This window comes from Xiphias gladius, chromosome 11 (genome assembly GCF_016859285.1).
Source record: "Xiphias gladius isolate SHS-SW01 ecotype Sanya breed wild chromosome 11, ASM1685928v1, whole genome shotgun sequence".
NCBI lineage: Eukaryota > Metazoa > Chordata > Actinopteri > Istiophoriformes > Xiphiidae > Xiphias > Xiphias gladius.
The window spans coordinates 1,706,745-1,722,553 of NC_053410.1; the positions used below are offsets into that span (position 1 = coordinate 1,706,745).

At 48.7% G+C, this 15,809-nt stretch overlaps 1 protein-coding gene across 2 annotated transcripts; it reads right to left on the reverse strand.

Moving 5' to 3' along the window:
• Window positions 1-4,218: 4,218 nt before the first annotated feature.
• Window positions 4,219-13,872, reverse strand: LOC120796945 (acylphosphatase-2-like). Of its 2 annotated transcripts, XM_040140148.1 has the most exons (4): window positions 13,392-13,872; window positions 13,093-13,109; window positions 12,005-12,114; window positions 4,219-4,740 (listed from the first exon to the last, which is right to left on the reverse strand). In XM_040140148.1, exons 1-4 carry the CDS (start codon window positions 13,459-13,461, stop codon window positions 4,626-4,628), a joined length of 312 nt encoding a protein of 103 aa, XP_039996082.1. In that variant the 5' UTR covers window positions 13,462-13,872; the 3' UTR covers window positions 4,219-4,625. The 2 variants fall into 2 exon arrangements, with proteins under 2 accessions (XP_039996082.1, XP_039996083.1); XM_040140149.1 differs by lacking the exons at window positions 12,005-12,114; window positions 13,093-13,109; window positions 13,392-13,872 and adding an exon at window positions 8,467-8,689.
• Between the last annotated feature and the right edge of the window lie 1,937 nt (window positions 13,873-15,809).

Below are 15,809 nucleotides of genomic sequence, written 5' to 3' on the forward strand. Positions count from 1 at the left end.
CCTCTCTCTCGTTCCCTCTCCCTCCCTCCTCCCTCCTTCCCTCTCTCCTTCCCACTCTCTCTCTCCCTCCCTCCATCTCTCTCTCTACTTCCCACTCTCCCTCTCTCCCGCTCTCTCTCTTTCTCCTTCCCTCTCTCTCTCCCTCTCTCCCTCTTTCCCTCCATCCCCTCTCTCCTTCCCTCTCCCTCCTGCCCTCCCTCTCTCTCTCTCTCCCTCCCTCCCCCTCTCTCCGTCCCTCTCCCTCCTGCCCTCCCTCTCTCTCTCTTTCTCCTTCCCTCTCTCTCTCTCTCTCCCTCCCTCCCTCCCTCCCTCTCTCTCTCTCTCCCTCCCTCTCTCCCTCTTTCCCTCCCTCCCTCTCTCTCTTTCCCTCCCCCTCCCTCCCTCCCTCCCTCTCTCTCTCTCCCTCCTCCCTCTCTCTCTCTACTTCCCACTCTCCCTCACTCCCTCTCTCTCTCCCTCCCTCTCTCCCTCTTTCCCTCCATCCCCCTCTCTCCTTCCCTCTCCCTCCTGCCCTCCCTCTCTCTCTCTTTCTCCTTCCCTCTCTCTCCTCCCTCTCTCCCTCCCTCCCTCCCTCTCTCTCTCTCTCCTGGCACCAGTATGAGCGTGGGGGTGGCTGTATTATCATTTGCTGTATTATTTGCTCCGCATCTCGCAGTGAAGTAGACACAGGGTGAGCTGGGGTGTTGGAGGTGGAGGAGGATTATGGGGTGTGCATTTGGGTGCGTTTATGGACAACAAGCAGGATGGGAAAAGAGGGAGCTGTTTCAGGTGTCGGGCCTCTAACGATCTGATGTACTTTTGATCTCCATGTGGACCTGAGGAGTCGGTAACTCCATCCCGGGAAGACGCCTGGAAAGATACATATTCATAAAAAAAAAAAAAAACAACTTGTGTGTTTATAATGAATTGCCCCAGGTGCAAGTGATGTTATCGTGCCTTAGGCACCAGGTGGGTTGGCTCTGCGAACCGTCTTGGCTTGTTATCAAGCACCTGTGAAGTTTTGTGGCCATGCAGTAGTGAAACCTTCATTCACGATCCAAGAGGGAGAACATCAGTGAAAAACAAGCAGGAATTCTGCTTCGCTCAAGTACGCAGACGAAAAACTTAGGCCTGTACCTGAATCAGAATTTCTTGAGTTGAATCTGAATCGCCAGTTCAAATGAAGGCTGTCCCTTGACATGACGCGGCTTTTTCGCGGCAGACGGTTTTGCTTTGAGACGGAGGGAAAAGGCCAAGTTCAGACACTGTTCGACAATCTGAGAAGCACTCCGTCTGTAACAGAGGGACCTTTTTAGCTGACGTTCAGACTTCTGAACGGCCTGAACACACAGCGTGACAACATGGTAAGACATGAAATACATCGCGGGGAGGCTGAGTTGAGCGCTAGAAAAGAACTGGTTTTATACGACATGTTGTTTGACCACGTCAAGAATAAATATAAAATATGAATATGATAACGTGGGCATTTTCAGGCACTCTCTCCTGGAAGACATTCGTAGGGTTGCACTTGGTTGTGCACATGAAAAGTGAAACAAACAGTTGTGTAAGAAATGAAACAATTCAAACCCTGGCTCCTGTCTCGCCTCCACACAGCTGACCAATCACGGCGGGAGGCGGGCGGGAACGTCAGACCGTCGGTTTTGGAAAGTTGCAGAACATGTCGGACACAGGTTCGTGTTATCCAGCCCACCCTCAGTGATACAAATGGGGTGGACAAAATAAACGGAACACCCGTCAGCATAACGCGACACAGGTCAACAGCGCCACGAACGTTAGCCTCCAAAGTGACCATGACACACGTCTCTGAGGCGGTTTGAACAAAAACTGAACATTAGAACCTTCACGAAGGAGGATTTATTACAGGCCTGTTGTATTGGGCTACATTGGGTATATATATATATATATATATATATATACAGAGGCTTTTAGGATAATTAAAGAGCAAGAGAGTTGCTAGTTCTTGGTATTTTCTCTGGAGACACAACCTGTGGCTTTTACTCCATTAAAACCCCTTCACCCCACTCTCTCTCTCTCTCTCTCTCTCTCTCTCTCTCTCTCTTACACACACACAAACAGACACACACACATACAATTTGCATAACAGTGGATGAAGGGTCAACAGTCTGGCCATCCTGTGCTCAAGCAGTGTGTGTGTGTGTGAGTGAGTGCGTGTCTTACTGCGTTACGTAAGCATGTCATTGATTTAAGATCCTCCTCAAACACACACTAACACCTCCTCCTCTCTTGTCCTGATTGTGTGTGTGTGTGTGTGTGAGTGTGAGTAATGTCTCGAGGCGAGTTGGCATGACGACAAGGCGTCCATTTCCAGCAGAGAGTTGGTCTTTAAGCACTGTGACACACACACACACACACACACACACACACACGGACACTCGGTCGCTGCAGTGATCAGGAGCTCTGCTCCTGCTGTGTCAGGGTTTTTGTTGTCGTTGCCATGGCAGCCGATCCGGGTTTCTCTTGCCGCGGTTTAATCGGATCAGATGGCAGGTAATCGGTTCACGTGACGGGCCGTTATGTAACAACACCGTTGCAGAGGTGTGTTTGTTTGTTTACATCATCCAGTGACGTGTATAGACACAGAGCGATAGACCTCAGCCACGGCCCTGGGATTCAAACCAGCAACCTGCCGAACAACTAGAGGCTCTCACCATTGGGAAGGAATCAACAGTTACGGCGATGAATGCTGACGACGACGCCGATATTCAGTTGTCAAGGATTCTCGAGTTTAATTACCGGTGAAAGTCGAGGCCTCGAAATCAGCTCGATTTCTTCAACGTCTGAGCCTGACGGGGAAGAAAAGCACGTTAAAACCCGCGGATCCGATGGAGATGTGAGGACATTTTCCACGTAGAGTTAAAGCGATACAACTAATGAGCAAACGACGCGCTGATGATTTATCTATACTCATCGAGCCCGTGGAGCAGTGGCGCCCAGACTGTGAAGTTTACCCTGAGGATGTAAAAGAAAAGGTGGTGGGGTCAGTTAAGTCTAAAAGGTCCGTCTTCCTCCTCAGAGCTGCCTCATTGGCGTATTTTTCATGTCTCTTTAACCCAAATTTACTGTTTGAGTTTAAGGTTTTTCACCTTAACCTTAACTGGAGTCTACAATGTGTCAGTCAGTAAGCTTTAGTGGTGCTGGTGGACAGTGGTGGAAGTAGTAACTCAGATCTTTTACTTTAGTGAAAGTACCAATATAACAATGTAAACATACTCCAGTACTCCACAAGTACTGCAAGATCTACTCAAAGTGTCACAGTAAAAGTACTTCCTTTAGTTAAAGTATCACAGTAAAAGTACTTCCTGTAGTTCCAGTATCACAGTATCACAGTAAAAGTACTTCCTGTAGTTCCAGTATCACAGTAAAAGTACTTCCTGTAGTTAAAGTATCACAGTAAAAGTACTTCATTGTGCAGGGACCTGTCTCCTGTGACTGGTCTCTGATTCTCTCTGACGTGATCATTGATCCTGAGTCACGGAGGCCTCGGCAGAGTTTTACTGTTGGAGCTGCTCCAGGTGGAGCTGCTTTTAGCTACGTCATAGACAGGGAGAGAGTTCAGTCCACTGGATTATTTTACTTCCTGGGGCTAAAAACATCTTTTCAATGAAACCACATCAGAAGTTTGGAAGTTAAAGGTCCGAAGTTTCTTGGGGGACACTCACAGATGTCTGAAACATGACAAGGGGCCCTGAGTCAGTTTGAGCCCCTTGTCGTGTCCCTTTGTAGTTTTGAGGTCACAGAACAAAAATGTTTGGAGCTACTGTTTTAGTCTTTAACCATGAATTGTATTTTCTAAGCCTATCGTGTCTGAATCTTAATCTGAAAAGTAACAAGTAACTACAGCTGCAAAAATAAATGTAATGGAGAATACAATGGAAATACTCAAGTAAAGCACAAGTAACTCAAATTTGTACTAAAGTACGGTACTTGGATAAATGTACTTAGTTACTTCCCACCACTGCAAGTGGTTGGATTTTGTTACCTTTGAACAGAGCTAGGCTAGCCCTCTGTTTACAGCTTTAATGCTAAGCTAAGTGGCTTCTAGCAGTAGCTTCAAATGTGCCGTACAGACACGAGAGCGGTATCGATCTGAACATCTAACTTTCCCAAAATGTTGAAGTATTCCTTTAAGGATCACACAGAAACACAGAGTTTAACCAGCACTGTTTCATTTTTCTACAAACAGTTTTAAACAGCGTATAATGACATATAATTTACACACGTAGTGACTTCAACTGCTTCAGACGAGCGTTTTTCCTCAAAGCAGTGGGGTTTTACTGCTTTGGCTCTGCTGATACATAACGTCAAGCCTTTTTTTGCCTCTTCAGAAAATAAAATATTACCATATATTTACTTTTCTTACAGAGCACTTTCGGCCCGAAACAGCGGGTGAGCTCAACTTCCACTGTTCTTTTCCAGAGTGACTGGACTCAAAACCAGTCTTCCTACGAACAATTGAAACTCCTGCAACAGCCTTCGTTCATAGAATTCATAAGAGCGCGGACAATAAAATCTAAGTCAAACCATTACATTTAGTTATGAAACAGGTCTGAACGCTAGAAGCAGCTCTCAGGAGAAGGTTCTTCGGGGTAGGTTTGATTGTTTGGTCAGAAGCGAGTCCTGAAGCCAGAGAGCTCCACCTTATCGATGGTCCTCTGGTTGGTGAAGGACGCTCTGGTGATCCGACTGGACGGACTTCCTTCTTTACTCAACCACACCTTCCTGTGGAGGACACGGACAGAAAGAAGAGAGAGAAGAGAAACATTCAGTTCAGAGCAACATCACAGGGAGAGGTGGGGCATGAATCTGATCTCCATCGGGAATAACCTCCATAAATCCACTTAGAAATCCCTGAATAAAAGACACTCCAGAACTTGCCTGAGGATTATCAGATTTTTAAGTTTCCTTGTCTGTACGTCCATGGCTACACTGCAGACAGGAGCCGATGGTAGGACCAGCAGCTCCTCCTGCGGAAAGGATCTCACTCTGCACTGGACGTAAATTACAGGAGGACCAGCCGGTTCGCACAGAAACAGTAGGTAATTGCGGCTGTAATTATTACTGGAGTTGGGGTGAAAACCAGTAGCGGTTTAATCAGTCCTCCGCCCCTACAGAGACATAAATCCAGTCCCAGTGGTCCCGTCTTTGTGAAAGTAGTAGTTGGACAGACATATTGACGTCATCGCCGTGGGCCCCAATGCTCATGGGAAAAAATGTAGAGCAAAAAAAAAAAAAAATTTGGGGATCAAGCCAGCATCTGCACAACCAAGGGCATGATGGGAAAAGAGAAACATTGCTTCAGCTATATATAACCCCAAGAATCTGAGTGCGTTCTGCAGCAGAAAGAGTCGGTTTTACCACTGACTGATTGTTTTTCTGACCATCTGATGATTCTGTGTGTGTGTGTGTGTGTGTGTGTGTGTGTGTGTGTGTGTGTGTGTGGATTAGAGGAGATTGCAGGGGATCAGGGTCATGTCCGTGTAGCTGCACTGACTGAAGCTCAGCCAGAAAGACAGAGCGAGCAAGAGTAGAGTAGAGGACGGGAGAGAGAGAGCGAGATAGTTTATGAAAGAGAGGGGAGCTGTCCTACTTCTTCTTCTATGGCCAAAAAACTTCTCCATCCACAGTCGACGGATCTGCTCCATGACCTACTACTCTACTGTATCTCACACACACACACACACACACACACAGCTTAGTGTTAAGTCTCCAGCAGCTGGATGTTTGATGGTTTGTAATCTGCTGCCATTTTGCTCTAAAACGACACACCGATCCCTGTGATCCACACACACGGCACGGGTGTACCTCTATCCTTGTGAGGACCTGCGGCGACGTAACACATTCCCTGGCCTCTGACCGAGAAGACACGTCCAGTCACTACCGCTCGGGTCTCGCTTTTGTAGCTGTGTCCATCATTTTGAACATGTTACTCAGCAAGTTAACAGCCGAGACCCGTCAACACGGTGGCATCAGTAAGAAAAAAAAGTCTGACGGGTCAGAAACAGGAGCAGTCGGACGATCACACACGTTGGAACGAAAACAGCACGTTAGACAAACTTAGTTGAAGAGATTGTGAAGGTGAGATGTAAAATTATCACCTAAACACCTAAACAGTCAGTACAATGTTTTCATTACATACGATACGTTCACACAGTGTTTCTGGACAGAATTACAAAAATAAGACCCACATTAAATAAACTGGAATTTTCCTTTAACCATCATGAGACGTCGAGAGATATTTCTGATCTTATGTCTAAAATCAAGTCTGAGGCTGGGATCAAAACCGTCCTCAGCCTCAACTGGGTCCCCACAGAGCAGCAAGTCTACCAAACTAAAAGACTACATTAGTGTCACTTCATCCAAAGTGACCCATGTGAGTGTTCCCTGACTTTGCCACCTCTGTGGGTCACATCTGGTCAGCGACAAAAACTACCCGGTCGGGGTTAGGGAGCGATGGTGGTTACGGTCAAAAGACACTGTCACCGACTGAAAAGGGAGAAGGTGAGCGGTGCCCTTCTCTGCAATATCCTCATCATTAAAAAAAAGGTGTGCTCGAAAACAGAGTGCGGTATCCGTAACATTAGTTCCGTGAGCCTCTACGTTTAGATTCGCACCTGTAAATTTAATGTCGTGAGCCGGTGCAATGAGGTTTGGGCCTTATTTCATGGAGTTTGCTGGCAGAAACCTAAATGCACAAGCTTCCAAACCTAAGTTTACAGGTACAAACCTGAATGTTCAGGCCCAGTTTTCTGAATGGTAGACTAATCTGCACCGGCCAGCCCGTCCCCTTCCCTGACGCTGGGCGGATTGTTTTTTACGCGCACTGAATCCGAAAACCTCGATCCGTTTGGTCCATCCACAGTTCCAGTAAACCGGAAAGGGTGTTTCAGGACTGCAGCGCCGTGCAGTCCTGCTTTCAAAGTGTGAAAGACGTGAGAAAGGAAAAAGAAAAAGAAGAGAAGTAAGCTCTGTCTGTTCTGAGGCGAAGCTCACTTTTGTTTCTTTCGCAGCACAGTCTCAGTCGGGATCAGCTCAGCCACCTCTCCACTAATATTAAAAGCAGCTCGGGGCGCCCTGGTAGCCAACGCACCTGGAGCACTGACCATGACCTGCAACGTCCCCGGTTCTAGTCCAGCAGGGGGATGTCCCACCACCCTCTCCCCTCGTTTCCTGTCACCTCTCTACAAAAGACAACGGCGAGAAACAAGCGTGTTAGAGTTCATGACGGATCTTTCGGCATCGGATCGGACCAGGCTGTGTCTGCACGCAGCTGGTCAACAACCTGGCAGCTCATCAAACAGTCATACTCTTAATCAGTGGTTCGGGAGTTTGGGCGCCCCCTGTGGTATAGGGCCGCCCACGAACTGCACCCCTCTCTCCCCCCGCTTCCCGTCGTCTCCTCGCTGTTTCTGTCCAGTAAAGTCGCGTCTCCCTTATAATCAGGCCTAATACTGTCCGTCCAGTGTAGGAGGATTCACGGTGCCGAAGGCAACAACAGTGCACAAACATCATCTGAGGCCAGTTTCTCATAAGAACTGTCTCCCATAAAAGGTGAACATTCAAGAGCACACACTCTGTCTTTCTGTCATGTTCCTGGATTCATCTAATCCGGTTCATGTGTGTCAAGCATCTGTCACGTCTCTTTTTCTCTCTCTTCCTTCTTCCCTCCCCTCTATCTTTTCTCCTTTATCTTCCCATGTTGTTTTTCACTCTTCAACTGGGTTTTTGCCCCAGAAAATTCCAAAATGGGGAGAAATTTTGGTTTCACTTCTTTCTTTTTCCTGTCCTTGCATCCCTGTTTTTTGTCTTATTTTTCTTACACCCACTTCCGTCTCTCTCCTTCATCGTCTCCTTCCTTCTCCCTTTGTCCACCTGTGCTTTCCGTCTTTCTTTTCCTCTCCCTTCATCCCTCCTCCATCCACTCCTCTCTTTCATCCATTGCCCCCCCCCCCCACCCTTCCTCCACCCAGAGGAACAGCTGCCTCCTGTTTCCCAGGCTTGGCAGGAAGTGAGGTCATGGTGAAAGTGGAGTCGACAGGAAGGACGTGAGAGTGAGCGCGTTAGCACGGAAAGGATTCCTGATATAATGGACGGAAATACTAGAGATCAAGTGCGTGTGCCTGCGTGTGTGTGTGTGTGTGTGCATGTGCGTGCGTGTGTGTGTGTGTGTGTGTGTGTGTGTGTGTAATCTCCTCAATGAAAGTGAGTGTTAATCAGTCTGCGTATAAGAGTCACAGTGAGGTCAAAAATGATTTATGGGTTATTTAACCAAACCATAGCACAAAGCCAAAATCAGCCTTCACTTCCTTCAAACTCTCCTTTCTGTTTCTCGGTTCTGGATCCAGATGTAATCAAAGGTCCAAACCCAGAGCTGGACTTCCTGATACAGAAAATAAAACTCTCCTTCATGTCAAGTTATAAAAACAAATTACATTACATTACACTTACTGGAAAAAAGTACTCCACACTGCTGTTTGCTTCACTACGGTGAACTGGCACAAGGGAGCGTTGGGTTTGACTCCTTGTAAGTGCCAGGTGGGTGGGGTTTTTGCCCCCAGAAGATTCATCTGATTTGGTTCTGTCATAGGACAGACACACAACAGGCTTAACCAAGAATTCACAGAGCCTGAACAGAGTTAGAGAAGAAACCTGACGAGGGACGTGGCAGCGCAGAGAGAAAAATTATGAAAGGAAATAAACCAAACTATAAATAAAACAGGACACGGAAAGTCTGATTTTAGCGCCAACACATTGTTGTAAAGACACACGACATGTTCGCCTGATTGAGAACACTGTGATAAATACACACTGTAACTTGGCCATCCGCCCCTGAGCAGGAAGAAAGGAAAACCAGTTTAAAGGACAGGGTCACGGTTTTTAAGTCTGTCTAAAAACCACGTTCAGGGGCACATGTGAACACTGACACTGGTGTTTCTCTTGCCGTAAGCGCTGCTCCTGTTTACACGGGCCCTGGAGAGATCTGTTCCCAGGTCAGTTTCAGTCTTATTAGTACAAAATCTGGACAAACACTTGACGTACAGAAGTGGGACAGACATGACATTAAACAATGGACTGGGTTCTTTAGTGGGAGCAGAAAATCCTGACTGTCAAAGACTGAAACGCTGATGAACTCAACCTGCTGAAACCTCAGATAAACTTCAGATAAACTCTGAAATGCATTTTTACACAAAACGAGGACGATCGATTACACTGGAACGGTTTTGGGACGGGATCCGGTCTGAACAGGGCGAGTGACTACCCCAAGCAGAACCAGTTTCCTGGTGTCCACATGGGCACCCGACTGTGGTTTTAAGACAGACTGCAAAAACTGTGCACCCGCCCTTAAACAGACCACGAACCACCGTGAATGAGCCAATTTGAAGCCGTTGAGGAGATTCATCTCTTGTCGGATCGTCAATGTCCTCCCCTCGTGTTGTGGGGAAGAAGCAGCAAAAAAAAAGGAAAAAAGGAAAAAAGAGAAACACTCCCTCCCTTTTTCATTCATCGCTTTTCATTCATGCCAAGCGCATGGATGAATGAATAAATAAACCAATTACAGAACGTGAGCGAATGGGAATCCGCGCTTTAATAACGTTAAAGGATGAAAGTGATGTGAAAATGTATCAGTAGATGTGCTGCTGTGACGCGCTGTCGCAGGCACCAGTGTCTGAATCTGGCCTCAGGCATCATCATTATTCAAACGGCACATTTGGCAATATAATAAATAACTTTCCATTTCCTGCAACAAAACATGGTTTTTTTAAAACGAGCTTCTGGTTTTTGAATCTCAGCAGCTCTGGTTCAGTAAACTCCACCCGCCTGGTGCTGCAAGGAGTCAAAAACAAACACCGTGTGTGTGTGGGAGCGAAGAGAGCAGCAGACCCCTGGAGGCGGTGACATCTTCTGAATGAGACATCCACACCCCGGTGACATCACTCCCACCGGACAGAGGCAGGATGTGAAAACAGGCTGAGCGCCGGCTTCAGTTTCACGATCGAGTATTGGTTCTTACCGATCGATCAACGCAGGAGGAGACGGGAAAGGGGACGGGGACGAGGTGGAGTTTGTGTTTGTGTAACTATCAGAGGCATCGCATGATAATTCTGCAAAGATGAGTCCATGAACTAAGATTTAATCGGATCCGTGAGTGAAAGATCGTTTCTCTGGAGTATTGTGATGGAACAGAAGAAGACGTGTGGATGAAAGATGTGGGATAAATCTGAAGGAATAAGAAAGAAGGAAACGCATTTCTGATGCAGGTGATGTTCGTATTTTCAGATTTCTGTCCAACCTTTACAGTTTCTGGGCGAGAGATCTGACAGTTTTACCTCCTCTGGCCTCTGAAATGTATTTCAATGACAAACTGCAAGAAGGAGAAGAAAAAAGTCGTTCTTTGGTTGAACGTCTCCCGACTTGAAGACGTCTGGAAACTGAGCCTCGGGGGGCGAACGCAGACAAAGCGTCTTTAAGGGGTCCCAACTAGTGCTGGACCAAGATGAACGAACTACTCTTTTCTACTGGTTCTTCTGCCAGTTCGATACGAATCGTGTTTACACCGCTAGGCGCTGTCGTTCAGGACGACCGAATAAACGCGCAGCATCGACACAATTATCACGCTGATTTGAGCGCAAACAGTTCTCAGTTACATCGGTCGTCAGCTCTACGCAGCCTGCAGCTCAGTGGTTTGGGAGGATAACGAAGCGCGTTGCTTTACGTCCACTTGATACCTGCGTATCATGGTAGCGTGTCCTGCTCTCTGTGGCCTGAAAGGTGCAGAGCTCTCAAAACTGGAAAACTCGAAATACTGCTCCCGGTATTTACCGCCGTAAAAAAACAACGCAACCAAACCCGAACCTCCCGGCACTAGTTACAGGGAGAGATTCAAGTCAGTCCCCAGACGAAAATCCTCAAACGTCACTGGCTCCGGCCACTGAAATGTTCACTGAGTACAGAAAATATTGTAGAAAAATTGCCAGAAATTTCCATCAAAACTTCCCGGAGACTTAAATGATGCTTTCAAATGCCTTTTCTCCCCCAGAACAACAATGTTACAACAGAGGGAAAAGAGCAAAAGAGGAACCAACTAAAACATCATCGGTGGTTGAACTGCTACAGAAAATATGATGGTTTAGTCTGAATAAATCAGCCTCTCTCCTCCTTCCTCCCTCACAATAGTGGGATTATTTATATTTGTGTTTTTGTATTTGCATTATGTGGTTTTACGCGTCTGTCGTTTCGAATCTGACTCCACTTTGCCGTCTGATATTTGTTAAAGTTATTAAGTGGCAAGCGAAGAGTCCTGAGGGTTTATAAGTCAAAATCTCACCTGTGGCGACGAGCGGCCGCAGCTTCCCCCTTCCACGACAGAAATGTTGTAACATACCTTGAGTTCTTTTTGCACCTGTGATTCACCTTTTGCTTGAATATGAACAGGTCACAACTTACAATACGAACCACTGCGATGATGAAGCACAATAAAGCAACTACCTCGTATCAAAGTGCGAAACGAATCACGACTCGATGTGTTTAAGAGCGAAGTTGAGTTGGTGTCGTTGCAGTCTGCTCTGTTTTCCTTCCACTAAACCGCCTCTGTTATTATTATCATCATCAGAACTTTGATTCTAATTATTTTAAATTGGAACAACTGCTACTTGCCTGCTTCTCCGTTTGCCAGCTACTGAGTCCGGCTGATTTTACCGGTGCTAATGTTTATTTCTTCACCGCCCTGATTAAAACCGAGCCCGGCTCTTCACAGACCCGATGGGACAGGGAAGAGTTCAGGGTGAAGGAGGCGAGGCCGCGAGAAGGTGCGACGCTGATGCCTCTGGGGGGGAAACGGCGCCGTCCGGTGGCCGGAGAGCGGGCTGATAAAAACGGTGTGTGAAGCCCGGAACCGGTCTCATTCCAGCTGACCCGAGACCAAACAACGACGTGACTGCGTTGCACCGTGTTTGTGTTGCGTTGCAGTGTAAGCGTGTGCACTCACATCTCCTCCACCGCGTCTGCGGGACCCTGGACCTGGCCCACCACCGTCCCGCTGTAGGTGTTCTTCACCCAGCCGACCAGCCCGAGCCGCAGACCCTCCCTCTCTGTGTACTGACCGGAGGGGGGGGGGGTTAGTACCGGACTACTGGAACAACAGAGGGTTGCGTTCAGCGACACACAACGAGAGGATTCCGGGAGAGGTCTGTGGACCTGCGCCACGGAGTTCTCAGCCCCGCCGGTCTGATCCGGGGCTCGACGCGCGGAGACCGGTACCTGTCCACGTTGGTGCGTCACCTGTCATTCGCGATCCGAGCGTGTTTTCAGCCCCGGATCCGAGGAGGTTCTGGCAGCGAAGACCTGAGACCCGAAGACGAGGCCGAGAGTCCGCGGCCGTGCGAGCTGCTCAGCGGGGACGGACCCGGGCACGGGAGCGCCCTGAGCTAGACGCGGACGCCGGCCTGCTTCGGCCTTGACCCAAGGGTGGCACCGGGTGAGGCGTCAGAGGCGGTCGGTCCGGTACCGACGCGTGCCCCAGCGGCTCCCCGGGGCCCGGGGACGCCTCGTGCCGAATCACGCTGTCTGAGCCCCTTCTGTTCATCTTAAGGCGAGCGGGTTCATAAACGGCACAGAAACGAGGCCCTCGTCCCTCACCGGCCTCAGGACGCTAAACCCGCCGCACAGTCACGCCACTGGGACGGTCAGCGAGTACGAGCAGCAACCGTGAGACAACAGCGCCGCCGCGAGGCCAGGCTGGAGAAAACATCACCTGCTGCGACTTGAGTCCGGTCTCCCGGAAATAAAAAATGTAGTCACCGGCGACCCCGTGGACTTCCAGGAGAAGAGCGTTAGAAAAACGATGTTTAAACACAAGCAAGTCAAGGATCGGCAGGGAGTCGAGTGTTTGACTGAAGGAACGGAAGGAGCCAGACAGTCCTGGGTCGCTAGAGACCTCAGGCATCCCGGTTAGTGGACTACAGCTGGTACTGAAGTCTCACGGGGTTAGTACAGGTTCAGGTTGAGGGTCAGTGCGAGCTGAACTCTTTGTTTTGGGGACAAGGCTGAGGCAGCGAGTCCCGGGGGGACACTCACCATTCTGAAACAGACTCCTGTGGAAATGACAAGACAGAGACCAGGACTCAAGACATGTCAGCAGAAAACAGGGGAGATTCATTACAAGCGCTCGTGTCTAAAACTCCTTTAGCCGCTCACAAGAGCCGCTTTGGCCTTTTTCATTTCCACGGCGTAAATTTGTGATAATCCGCCCCGAGGCTGCAGGATCCCGCTGCAGCAGAGCCCTGCCTGCTGCTAAATTAGGAAGCAGCGGATCGTTTTACAGCCTCGGGCCCACGCGGCGGAGCAGAAGGGAGAGGAGCGTCGAGCGTACAGACCCTGAACGTGGCCGAAGACCTCAAAGTCCACTGACACCAGTTTCCTTCCTGCTGATTCGGCTCCGGACATCCTGGGCCGAAAGCAAAAACTGTCCCTTTAACAGAGGAGGAAGGTAAAGAACGAGTCAAGAACCCGTTCTGCTCTCTCTCTCTCTCTCTCTCTCCCTCCTTCTCTTCTCCACTCTGCACCAACATGGTCACGTCTCCCTCCAGATCTTTTAAAGGAAAATCTCGCCGGGCATAGAGGGCGCGTGGGCTGATGGTCTCTGTAGTCCAGTAAAACTACATTTGGACTGACAGACATTTGTGCTCTCCTGCTTAGCCTAGCCCACACGCACCAGCCTGCATCACAGGTTTCCGGTGTCAGCTGTACTCTGGTGCCAGGGAACCAAATGCGGGCCGGCTCTGGGCCATATACGGCCGTCAGCTTTGGTTTCGCTCGGATTTAAAGACGTGGGCTACGGCGGAGCTGGTTTTGGGTCAGAGGGGGCAAATAAACCCGGGTCAATTCTGGCATTTTTTTTAAAAACCACAGCGTCTAGTTCAGGGTCCTCTCTTTCATCAGCTTGATACTTAATGACTCCTCCCGATTTTATGAGAATTGCTGGTAAGACTTTGTTAAACGGTTTCACTGTTCGAATCAGGTCCCGGTAAAATACTGACCGGTTCCAACTGGTACTTAAATGTAGGAACAGTGGAAGAAAAACGGGACAATGGGGAACAAGGGAGTAACAACTGGACACGTCAGAGGTAAAAGGGAAAGAAAGTCAGAGCTGCAACGATTAGTCGACCGACAGAAAATGAATCCACCTGCTTTTATAAGTGAATAATGGTTTTAGTCATTTTTTTAAAGCGAGAATGGCAAAATTCGCTGCTTGCAGCTTCTCAAACGTGAGGATTTTCTGTTTTTTCTCTGCCGGACATGACGGTAAACTGAATGTCTCTGGACACTGAATAGTGTTTGGGGTGGAGTGTCCTAGTTTTCACAGGTGACAGACATGGTGGGGAGAAATAATGACGATATGAAGCGGTTAAAAGTCAGAAACATGGCCAGTGTGTGAATTGTCCACTAGATGTCACTCAGACCTCACTGAATCCAGCAGTGGCCGTCAGCACTGTTGCCCTGCACACACACACACACACACACACACACACACACACACACACAGACACTGTTTTTCTGTTGTTTATAGTGTGTGTGTGTGTGTGTGTGCGCTCTTCACTGACTCCCCACTGATTCGACTATCAAGCCACTAGAGTCAGGACCTTTTTTGAAAAGGGGAAGTTTCTGTAAATGATTGTTTTGGAAAATTAAGACATTTTAAGAATATGAGGGACATTTTGAAAAGCGAAGAAGCGGTTATAAATGCAGTGTCTGGGAAGTGGAGACGCTCCATCCGGTCCTCGCTGCCTCAGATCTGGTCTCGGGGTTAAGTTTAAGGGTTTGAGAGGTTTAGTTCGTGGTCAGGTGGCCTGCTTCGCGTCCACTCGGGGACCGTTTGCCGTCAACATGTCTGTAGAGTCTCCAAACTGTCTCCACAGCATATGTAGGTGCATGTATGTGTCCAGACCATCTAGGAAAATACTGAGTGATTAGACCATCACATCCTTCTTTAAGCCCTTCAATATCAAAGGCCACACAGTAATCTCCACACACACACACACACACACACACACACACACACACACACACACACACACACACACACAGAGCATATTCGACAATTAGGGCAAACAGACTGTAAAACCCTCTCCCCTCAACCACACATAACATTTGGAGCATGAGAAAGCACACACACACACTAATGTAAGTCTAATCTGTGTGTGTCAAAACAAACACCAGTAGCTAAGGAGGATGTAAATCCAACACACTGCTCACATTTATGCTTCGACGCCGTGTCCGCGCATCTGCGTTCGAAACGCTCCAAGGACCGTGGCGCGGGTTTTGCACCAAGCTCCACAAACGTGCGCCACGTCTGCAGTTGCTTTATTGTGTCTGGTGCTGAGGCTTCAGGGAAGCAGAGCTGAGCGCACATGGCCAGTGCTGGACGAAGAAGCGGGTCTTTTCTGCTGGCGTTTTTGATGGTTTGACTCAGATCGACGTACTCGCCTGCACTCTAAGTCCGACCTGACGAGTGCCCTCGCCTCCTCCTGCCTCCCCGCCTTTCATATGCTTCCAGACTCACCGCCAGCTGTATGAATGAAAGCAGTGCAGCCCTAAACGGTGTTAAAAAACTCACCCGGTACTGTGCGACGGGGTCTAGCTCTACGCAGCGCAGGACTCGTCTCACTTCCTGGACGTGCCGAGCTGCAGCTCGTAGGCTGAGGAATGCAGAAGGGACCGACCGGGGGCTTTGGGGATCACCAGATTCGGGTCAGACGGTGGACTCGGCGCCCGTCAGTCTGTGGATATCACTA

Coding starts and splice junctions, on each gene's coding strand:
- LOC120796945 (XM_040140148.1), bottom strand. CDS start 13,461: ATGTCCGGAGCCGAATCAGCAGGAAGGAAACTGGTGTCAGTGGACTTT. Junction 4,741..12,004: donor GCAGACGCGGTGGAGGAGAT/GTGAGTGCACAC, acceptor TGTCCTCCACAG/GAAGGTGTGGTTGAGTAAAG.